This window comes from Sceloporus undulatus, chromosome 1, assembly GCF_019175285.1.
Source record: "Sceloporus undulatus isolate JIND9_A2432 ecotype Alabama chromosome 1, SceUnd_v1.1, whole genome shotgun sequence".
Taxonomy (NCBI): domain Eukaryota; kingdom Metazoa; phylum Chordata; class Lepidosauria; order Squamata; family Phrynosomatidae; genus Sceloporus; species Sceloporus undulatus.
In genome coordinates, this window is record NC_056522.1 from 206731924 (window position 1) to 206743388 (window position 11465).

Below are 11465 nucleotides of genomic sequence, written 5' to 3' on the forward strand. Positions count from 1 at the left end.
GCAATTATTGTTTTGTGCCATTATTAGTTTATTTGTTTATTTGGAGTATTTATACCGCACTCTTCAGCCAAAAGGCTCTCAGAGCGGCTTACAATTGTTAATTAGACATTTCCCTGCCCTCAGGTTTATAATCTACAATCCATGGGAAAGGAAAATAAATCCAAGTTGTGTGATTGTATGGGTTAACTGGGGTCCAAAACCCACTGCAGAAATAATCCATCTTGAAACCATTTTAACTGCCCTGGCTCAGTGCCAGAGAATCCTGGGAATTGTAGTTTGTTGTGGCACAAGAGCGCTCTGACAGAGAAGGCTTAAATGTTTCACAAAAGTACATTTCCCAGAATTCCCTAGCACTGAGCCAGGGCAATTGAAGCGGTCTCAAGCTGGATTATTTCTGCAGTGTGTTTTGGACCTAGGTTATGCTGAACATACACTTTTGTGTGAATACCACCAGTGATGAATTGAAAGACCTAATCATATACATACTGTATTTTCTGGCATATAAGACTACTTTTTAACCCAGGAAAATTTTCTCAAAAGCCGGGGGTCGTCTTATACGCCGGGTGTCATCTTATAGGGCTGAAACTTCCGAGCCGGACTGGAGAATCTGCGGTCACTGCATATGGTGGGGGGAGCTCAAAAACGTCCGTGGCCACATACTCTCCATATGTGGTGACCATATGAAAGCAGCAAGGGCGGTGCTGTACAAGTACAGTAGAAGAAAATCTTGGAGACAAGGAGGGCTGGGCAGGCAGGGAGAGCTGACCAATCCAAGCAGGCTTTGTATACAACAAGTTTTCCTGCTAAGTACCTGCATGTCATAAGCATTTGAATTAAAATTACCATGTTGAAATCAAATCTGATTTTGTTAAATTTTTATTTGGTGTGCATTGGATGAGGGGTAGTCTTATATGGCAAGTATATCCCAAACTCTATAGTTTAACTGGAAAAGTTGGGGGTCGTCTTATATGCCCAGTCATCTTATATGCCGGAAAATACGGTAATTCTCCTTCTTAAAGATTGATCAGTAAGACTGAAAAATTTGAAGAGCAAGCCACTAAGACTCCCTGGCTGGAAGTCAAGATGTCCTGTAAGCAACCCAATTATCATGGTTAAACAGCCTTTTTAAACCACCTCTGCTTTTATGGAGTCTTTTCAAGAGTTTATCCCTTCTTCCTACAGGTCAAGTGCAGCCTACATAAGTTATTTTATGCTTTGATACGTTACTTCTTGGACACCCTTTTGAAAAGGGCAACTGTCTGGTCACCACTATTTCAACTTACCCCCATGATTATCTTTGCTGCACCAAATTGCTAGACATGCTGGCACATTGCTGGACAGTGTAGATCAGTGATGGCGAACATTTTTGGTTCACCGTGCCCAGGGCGGAGTTTCCACCCTCTGGGGGTGGGGCTTTCCCTGCACCCTCCAGCTGTCTGAGAGACAGCTGGGGGGGGGAATTGCTCCTCCTGCCCTTCCTTGGCCTCCAGCTGTCTCCTGGGGACCAGTAAGGGCCCGTGAGGGGCAGGAGCAACAGGTGTGCGGCCCCTGTCCTTTCTGAAGGGCTTTGCCAGACTTGAGGTGTCCTCCAAAGGACACCTCAGGTCTAACGAAGCCCTGCGGGGAGGAAGAGGCGTACACCCACCCTCTCCTCCTCAGTCCCTTCCTTCAGCCGAATGGGCTCCAAGGGGCCCGTTCGGCTGAAGGGAAAGGAAGCTGAAGGGAAGGGGCTTGGGCACCCGTCCCAGGCCCTTCCCTTCGGCCAAACGGGCTCCAAGGGGCCCGTTCGGCTGAAGGGAAGGGAAGCTGAAGGAAGGGGCTTGGGCACCAGTCCCAGGCCCTTCCCTTCAGCCCCTTCCTTTGGTCTAACAAGCTCCAAGGGGCCCATTCGGCCGAAGGGAAGGGAAGCCGAAGGAAGGGGCTTGGGCACGCCGCCATCCTGGGCTCCTCCACTGCCTTTGCAGCCCCAGATCTTTCTCTCCAGAGGGAGGTCTGGGGCTGCAAGGGCCGCGATAGAGCCCAGGACCCGGCACGCCGGCACTGCTCCTCCTCAGGGACCTTTCCCTGCCACCAGCTGTCTTTCTGGAGACAGTTGGAGGCTGAGAAAGGTCTCTGGGGAGGAGCAACTGACACGCGCCAATCGCTCTGCCTCCCCCAACCCTTTCCCAGCCTCCAGTTGTCTCCAATAGGCAACTGAAGGCCGAGAAAAGGTTGGGAGAAGGAGCCAGGCACGTGCGCCTCTGGCTCCTTCTCTCCAGTGCCATTTTCTGCCTTCCCGCTGTCTCCGAGAGACAGTGGGAGGTCTGAAAATGGCGGGGAGAAGGAGGAATGGCCTGTTTCTCCTTCCCCTGGTACCCGTGCCTGGCGAAACGGCCCGGAGTGCCACTTTCAGCACGCGTGGCATAGGTTTCCATCACAGGTGTAGATTATGCTGCCTAGCTTACTTTCAGTCAGTTAGAAGTGGGCTTGTGTGGATTGCCCTGAAGTTGATAAGTCCTCATGGCTTTTATTATAAACAGCAACTGCTAGTCTAGGAGTCAGTTTTGTTCTCTGAGGCTTCATGAGTACTCAATGGTTGAAATATATTGGGAGGTATGAATTAGAATTCTTTAACTCATAATTAAATGTTTACATGTAAACCTCAGAGGATGGCAAGAGAAAATTCTTCTGAACAAATTCTGCCAAGAAAGCTCCATGACAGGGTGACCTTAAGGTGGCCTTAAATCAGAAATTATTTAAAGGTACAGTACACAAGAACAATGGCAGCAACAACAAGCATAGGAATGGGAAAGGAAAGCAAGTAAAATACAAATGTTTAAAGCAGGGGAAAATATGGCAAAGGTGGAATGAAGGTTGCCGGTATAGAAGTAAATGAGAAGTTGTGGTGATAAAAGTAGAAAAGGATAACTAGATTTAAGCAAAAGAAAGCTAGAGTACATGAAATAGGATTTGGGGTGTGGTTTAACATTTTTTTGATCTTACTCAGTGTCCCATCATGTTAAACAGCATTTGTTGTTGTTGCGTGCTTTCAAGTTGTTTTATGGTGACCCTAAGGCACATCTTTCAGGGAGTTTTCTGGAGCTGAGAGTGTGTGACTTGCACAAGGTCACCCAGCAGGTTTCCATGCTGAGCAGGGAATCGAACCCTGGTCTCCAGAATCGTAGTCCAGTACTCAAACCACTACACCACAGTGGCTCTCTCAATGGCATTTAATCATAAGAAAATAAGATTCTAATCTATAGTAGGTTAATAGATTGGGGAATCTGTGGCCCTCAAAAGGTTGGATTCAAATCCCATAATCCACTCCACTCACCCAAATAACTGATCCAATCTGTGAAGTAGATAATAGCAGCCTATACCAATACTTTACACAGCTGATGGCATGAATTTATGAAATTACTTAAGTGTGCACAACCCACATCCCTCCCATGTTTCTGGTGTACAGTAAAAGTCATGTGTATAGCCACTCTGGCTACTTTTAATTTCATTTTTAAACTGTTTTAAATGGTTTTGTTTGTTTTTAATTGTATTTGAAATTTTAAAAGTTTTATACATTGCCCTGCTTGATTGAAAGGTTTTTGCTTTTTTAATAACAAACAAGAACAACATACAAACAGAATACAAGACAGGAATTTAAAAAATATACAGAAACAAAAGTAAAACATATTTCATGGTCAAGGTAGTGCTTAGAGACCTGTTATTAGTTCTCTGTAGTATTAATGGTAATGACTTTTGGTTCTACTTCCCCCCCTTTAAATGGATGGGTTGGAAGGTGATAAATAGCTGTCTTAAATAAATAAATAAATCATCTCTGAATAGCATGGCCTCTGATGAGAGGTGATGAAGGTGCAATACAGTGATTTGGCAGACCACAGATTTTCTTTGTCTAAAATGGGATTGGAGGGACACAAAAAGTGTTCAAGATCAGAACTGATCAGAATTTCAAATGTGCATGAAAAGTAGTTAGTGGCCAATGGAAGGAATGGATGAAGAATGAAAATTTGTTAGAAATAATCTGCAAAAAAAGTAATACAGTTGGCCCCCTTATACATGGATTTGCCATCTGTGGATTTGAGCATCCGCAAATGACAAGCCCATATTGTCCCCAGTGATGGCGCACACACAGCTGTACCACCATTGGGGACAAACGGCCCTCCCCTCTACTTTCTTCCTTCCTTTCTTCCCTCCTCCCTTCTCGCCCTTCTTTTTTCCTTCCCTCCCTCCCTTGTTCCTTCCCCTCTCCCCCTCGCCTTCTCTCCTTCCCTGCTCCTTCTAAGACTTCTGCCGTGACTTGGCTGTGGGTGTAGAGTCTGCTGGAACCAGAGACGGGGACGGGGCTGAGATCAGGGCTGAGGCCTGAGTCTCGGAGCCCCGTTCCGAGGCCTAGCAGCCAGCACGGAGCCTCTGGGCTCCAAAACCCAAGCCTCAGCCCTGGTGCTGGCTCCCTCTGGCCAACGAGGGTCCAAGGGAGCTGGGGCTAGGGTTGGGTTTTGGAGCTCTGTCCCCAGGCCCAGCAGTTGAGACAAAGCCTCTGGGCCCCAAAATGGGACTTGAGCATCCGCAGATTTTAGTATGCCTGGGTATGTGTGTCCCGAACGAATCCCCCACGTATATCGAGGGCCTACTGTACATGTTGTTTGTCAGGCAGGAATGGATTAGAGAGGGAGAGAGAGAGAGAGAGAGAGAGAGAGAGAGAGAGAGAGAGGAAGTGTTTATTCCAGTAGTTAGCTTCAGATTGTCATCAGGGGAGAGAAAATGTCAAAAACATAATGGGTTCCAGTTGGACATCATTTTGCTAAAAAAACCTAAAGACTTGAAAGTATTCAAGTGACTGTCCTAATGTCACCCAATGAGATTTATGTCTTAGCTGAGACCAGAACACATTACTTCTTAGTCTCAGTCCATTACTCTCTAACAACTACACCACTGGTGGAAAGTTAGATAACTAGCGATAACATACTAACCTTTTTGACAGCACAAAAATGTTAATATTGATACCAGTAATATGTTTAAGGCGTTACTCCTGAAGATAGTAGGGTCTGTTTTAAAGAGTGAGTGAAATTTATTTCACAAATTTTAGTCTGCTATTAAGAAATATTTGTTTTCATGATTTTCTTTATCGATAACTCTAGAGTATCCCAGTTGAATTATGTTGCCGCATTATGTCTTCAGAGGGGCATAAAGTCAGTACACATGCTTCAGTAATATCTGGTTGTTTACCCTTATGTTTCTAGTTGGCAATTTGAAATTATGGCTTCAGCTGCACTTTAAATATGTGATAATAGCATGTGTTTCTAATAAGGGCCAGCACCATTTTGTTGAGATAGTGTGAATGGTTGTCACTCATATATGACAAATGCACCTTCATCTGCTTCTTTGATGGCCCCCTAAAAACCATACCCTCAAATCAGACCGATGAAATTAGCTGCTGTGTAAATTGTGTGTCTGAGTGGTTCATTATCTAATCACCGTCAGAACCATAGTGATAAAGTAGTTTGAAGCAGAGAAGAGGTCTGCCAGATGATTTCAGGCCTATCCCCCCCCCTTTTTTTTTTTGTTGTAAATCTGGTTTCCCTTGGAAACCCATTACTATAGTATAGAAACTTCAGCATTCTTTGACATAAACTTCATTTTAATTTTAATGTTTGCTGAATCTAATGAGTGGTTTAAAATGTCCTGTATTATTCTGAACCATTATTTCCATTAAGTGGTATATAAAGATATTTTTATTTGGCCACTTCTGACAGATTTCAGATTTAGAAAAAACACTTAAATGCTTCTAATTAAGCTTTGCTTTGCCCTTGTGCTTATGGCCAATAGATTATGTTTCATCTGCTTTTTATCTCTATTACGGCATCTTTTGTGATCTTAAATACTTCAGGTAATGTATATTTCTTTCAGCTGAAGATTCTGCCTAACATGTGGATTTTGCTCCCCCAAAGGATCATTTGATGATGATGATATCACACACATTGAAGGAAGTGTTGAACCAGTTCGCGACATTGAAATAATACATGAAGAACTTAGGCTAAAAGATGAGGAAATGATCATGCCTATTATAGACAAACTAGAAAAAGTGGCTGTACGAGGAGGTGACAAGAAATTAAAACCTGAATATGTAAGTAAGAATACCTTCAATTTTTAAAAACATTGTTCCAGCCTAGAATTGATTTTAAACAGGAGCAACTATTTATTAGCTGTATTTTTTTCTGCCACTGTGAAAATCTAGCTAGTCTCACCTCAACTTTTTATCCTATATTTATTGCATTAGTATGTACTGCATTGCAGTGAATTAGCTATTCCATTTTAGTTGCTTATTTAAGGGTGATCGCATAAAATAGATTGCTGTTAAAAATGACGTGATATACAAGTTTAGCAGGCAAAATGCCAACAAATGTGGTTAACTAGGCAGCGTGTAGGATCTGCTTATCTATATATCTTTCCAGAAATTAAAATATTTAAAAGTCACACAAAATCAGTACCCAAACTTCAGTAGTACAGTGTATTGGATTGTTTACCATTATGTTTCAAGGGGGAGGGAGGTGCAGGGGTGCAGTGTGGGAAGTGGGGGGAAATTGCCTTGTAGAAGCATCTTTATGTTCATGTTTCTCTTGATACAACTGAGTATATGTATTTTTTCTGATTTGATGGACATGTATACATGTGTATACTGTTTAGTTTAAAAAAAAAAAAAGCCTTTGATGAGAACAACTAGGCCACTGCTTGGAAATATTTCACTTTGGACACTGACAGCAGTACACTAAAGGCATGTAATAAAATAATAGTGATCCTTTCAAAATGTAGGTAAAATTGAATTTTCTGGCCTTTCTTTCCTTACTGTGGAAAATCTTTACTTTGATTTACCATTATCTCTAACGTTAGTTACTAGAAGTGCACATAAATCAATTTGGAACATAGTTTATTCTGCTTTATTTGGTACTACATGGGCTGTGCTTGCACTGGAGAAATAATGTAGTTTTACACCAGGTTAACTGCCATGGCTTCATCCTATGGAATTCTGGGATCTGTAGTTTTGTGTGTAGAATTTGTGTGTGAAACTGTGTGAATGAACATATCCGAGGTAGAGAGAGTTAGAAAAAGCATTGTTGAGTGTGTATAAGAGAGAATTAGTGTGTCTGAGAAAGTCACACACTGAAGTAGGTAGCAAGGGTGTCTGAGAAAATTAATGCATATGTTACTATGTGTGAGAGAGAGTCTCACAATATGTGTGTGAGATAGCAATAGCATGTGAGAGAGTTTGAGAATATGTGTGAATCAGTGAGGGACTGAGAGATCCCATGACTTGAGAGAGAGTATGTGTAAGAATTAACTGGCTAAAAAGGTGTGAGGGATAAAGCAAGGAAGAGAAAACATGCAGCAAAGTTTGTGTGTGTTTGTGTGCATGTGAGTAAGAGAGAAGGTTATGTTTATCACAAACAAAGAGATAAAGGAATCATGTGTAGAACTGTAAGAGAATTAGAGTGAACGAACCTCTGCAAGAGTGAGCATGTGAAAGAAAAGAGTAAGAGAAACAGTGTGACTGAGTGTGAGAGAGAACAAGTGTACATGTGAGAGTGCTTGGTGGGGGGGCAGAAAAATGGGACCTCTTAGAAGCTGGTTCTGCTGGGTCCCCAAATCTCTCAACACTTCGATGGCTGCCCACTCCAAGTTGCTTCCTCCTGTCCTTGGCTCCCATCCAGCCCCTACTCTTCACAGCCACCTGCCTTACTTGACTACAGGAGCAGTTTGTTATGCTCCATGCCTGTGAGTGGGAGTCCCCACCAGGAGGACAATCATAGAGTACGACATGCAGTCCTTCAAATATCCTGGACCCAAGCAATGTAGGGCTTTATGTAGGGTTGCTATAATTGTTCACTAAAACCTGGGACAAAATGTAGGACAAAATCTAGACCAAACTGTAGGACACCTGCAGGACAAAACTCAGCCCAAAATGTAGGACATTTAAGAAAAATGGAGGACCTTAAATGTCCTACATTTTGGGCTGAGTTTTGTCCTGCAGTTGTCCTATAGTTTGGTCTAGATTTTGTCCTACATTTTGTCCCAGGTTTTAATGGACAATTATGGCAACCCTATTTATAGGTCAAAGCCAGAACTTTGAATTGTGTCCGGAAACAGACAGGAAGCCAGTGGAACTGTTGCAACAAAGGAGTAGTGTGCTGTAGCTATCCCTAGTTAACAACCTGGCTGCAGCTCTTTGGACCAGCACTTTTCAAAGGCAACCCCACATAGGAGTTACATTACACTAATCCAGATGGGATGTAACCAAGAGATGTATTACCATGGCCAGATCCGACTTCTCTTGGAACAGGCAAAAGCGCTCCTGGGCACTGCTTAATCCTGGGCCTTTAAACTGGGCCAGGCACCAGTTTACCACAGGAATGACTTCCTAGGAATTAGGTGGAAAGAAGTAATAGGACTCGGTGTATCATCAGCATACCAGTGACACCTGTCACCCAAACCTGGAGTAACCTCTCCCAGAGATTTCATGTAGATGTTAAAAAGTATAGGCACCTCTTGAGCTTTGTCAGTTTAGGACTAAAAAAAAAAAGGGGGGGGCATCAATCTTAGTACTGCAAACAAAATGATTTTGGCTCCTCTGGTTCTTCATAGTTCTTCATAGGTATCAGTTTTTTTGGCCAAAATTAGTGATTTTGCCATGACCTGTGGATAAGTCGGGGGTAAAACTTGGAGGCTCATTCAGTGTGTGTGTGTGTGTGTGTGTGTGCAGAGCAAGAGAGACTCTGAGGTTTTTTGCTTCAGCTTTTCAACTTTGCTTTCACCCTTTACTCCCAAGACACTGGCAGCCAGCGCGAGCAGGAGAGAGACTCTATTTGCTTGTTTAACAGCAATTAATCACCCAGGACTCTTTCTGCTTGGCTCAAGAGAAAAAGAAACTCTCTCTCCATGGGGAAATCTGAAAGAGCTGCTATCATATTACCATACTGACCTGTAAATAAGTCAACCTGGGATTTTAGGGTCAATTTTTGGGCATAATTTTTTAGACTTATAGATTAGTATATATGGTAATCTTACATAAAACTCCTCCTGTTGTATAGTTTTTGGATATCATTTGGATGGGAATAAGTATATGAACACATTTTCTTCAACATTTTCTTCATTCTAAAATTAAATATTTCATAATCTAATTTTTCCCAGTGCTGGGGAGGCTTTTGGAGATTCCCCCCTGGATTTTTCTGTCCTTCCCCAGCCCTTCACATCTTTAATTTTTAAATTCAAAGCATGTCTAAAGCAGCTGTGGGAGGAACTGACCTCTAAGTAGATGCTTGATGGACCTGACTCCATCTTATTCTGCTAGCAGACAACTTTTCTGCTAAAAGGAACAGCGTTCTTTAGAAAACAGAACATTCATTACCTCTCTGTGGCATAGCTATAGCTGAAGCTTTCAAGCCCTTCCTGGTGACACAGTGGTTAAATGACGGTACTGCAGCCAGAATGTTGTGAGTTCAATCCCAGGGCTCCAGGTTGACTCAGCCTTCCATCCTTTCGTAAGTTGGTCAAGTGAGTACCCAGCTTGTTGGGGGCAATTGGGCAACACATTGTAAACCACTTAGAGAGTGCTTTGTTCACTGTGAAGTGGTACAGAAATGCAAAGTACTACAAACAAAGTGCAGAATTTGGAGGACAGAAATAGATGCTTAAATATTGAAATTCCCAGGATTCCAGAACAGGAGGAGCATAAAAATATGATATCATTCCTCCTTACCTGGCTGAATAACACCTGCTCAGGTCCTGGTCTCCGTTCGGCTGATATAGAAAGATCACCTGAGACATCGGCTCTCAACTGGAGACAAGGTGCTCCCCCCCAGAGACATAATTACTATATGTTTTGCACATTATCTGAAAAGGCACAAGTACTGAAGAAGCTTTCCAGTACCCTGAACCTTGCCTACCAGGTTTCCACCATGCAAGTAGGAAATGCCATGATTTTAAACTCTTCACCTCTCTGCTCCAACAAGCAAGCATAAAATACAAATGGAGCTTCCCTTTTAAACTAAAGATCTTTTATAATGGCTCTGTCATGACTCCCTCAACTAAAACTCAGCTTCTTCACATATGTGAAGCCTTAGACATTAAGGTGCCCACGACCTTGAGAAAGAGGTGAAGAACAATGTCTCCTCTTCAGCTGCACCCAAATCCAGACAAGTGGTTGAACCATGGATGCCAGCAAGACAGAGAAAACACAAGCAGCTTGGTGACCCTGCACAGGTGAAAGCCACACAGGCAAACTGACTGTAACCACCTTCCAGCACAGAAGCCATCTTCCCTGACTTTTTTGACATCATAAAATGAATGGTTAAGTGTAACTTGCCTTGCTCTAACTTCTGGTGTCTTTCTCATCTATTCTTCATCACGCCCCCCCCCCCCCCCATCTTGTCTTTCTCCCTCTTCTCTTGTTTTCCCACCTTAATCCTAATGACTGACAACAGCCATCTTTGAAGGAAATAGTCTCCTTGTCCACAACTATTAATTGTTCTACATTTGCAAAATGGCTTTTTGCAAGCAAATTGCCTCACTCTAAATTTCACTTTCATTGTTTTAATTCTCTCTCTGCCTCAATCCTCTCCCACTCCTCCCCTTGCTCTAACATCTGGTATCTTTCTGAAGTATTCTTCACAACTTTATTCTCCCTCACCCCCGCCATATGTCTTTCTCCTTTTTCTCTTGTTTTCCTGCCTAAATCCTTACAACTGATAGCCACCATGTTTAAGAGTAATAGTTTCTTTGTCCAGAACTCTTGCTCGCCATTTGCAAGATGACCTTTTGCAGGCAAATAACTTCACTTTTATTGTTGTAACTCTCTTTATACCTACATAATCCTCTCCCACCCACTCCTTGCTATAAAACTATTACTGGAGTGCCATCATTCCCTCCTTCGCTCCCCTGAATGCAAACTTGCAACTTTCCCATTCTAGCACTACTATTAATGTGTCACCATTTTCTTGTTTGAATGTGCAATTGGGTATTGCATTTCTCAGCTTTGATTATTTGTGAGTTTGTTGCTGCATGTGCGCACTCCCCTTCTTCTTCCCAGGCTTTTCCCCTCGGGGGACAGTGAGCTGGTTAGGGGGGTGCGTGCGTGCCCCTCCTGTCTCGGCTCCAGTGCCTTGGCTGGTTTGCCTGCGGTGCCTGGGGCTTGGGGAGGGGAGCAGTAGGTGTGTGAGAGTGCTGCTCTCACTCCTCTGGTACCTTGGCTGGCTAGCCTGGGGTGTCCATGTTACCTTCATATATGGTATTTTCTTAACATCCCCTTTTGTTAATTAGTTCCTCTCATCTTTTAGATGGGTATCCTTATATCCTCCAATTCACCTTCTCTTCTTCTATCTTTGATTACTGAGATCTTATCCCCCACAATGTATGCCAATAATGCTCACCCCTGCAACCCTAGAGGGGATTGCCTGTCAGTGGCTCGATCGAGACGTGAG

General features: G+C 43.1%; 1 protein-coding gene across 1 annotated transcript in view; it reads left to right on the forward strand.

The window, feature by feature from the left end:
- OLA1 (Obg like ATPase 1) overlaps positions 1-11465 on the forward strand; it is a 134612-nt gene that overhangs the window by 58124 nt on the left and 65023 nt on the right. The window contains exon 5 of the mRNA XM_042442291.1: positions 5943-6118. Within this exon, the coding sequence (XP_042298225.1) occupies positions 5943-6118 (176 nt within the window). The remainder of the gene's footprint in view (positions 1-5942; positions 6119-11465) is intronic.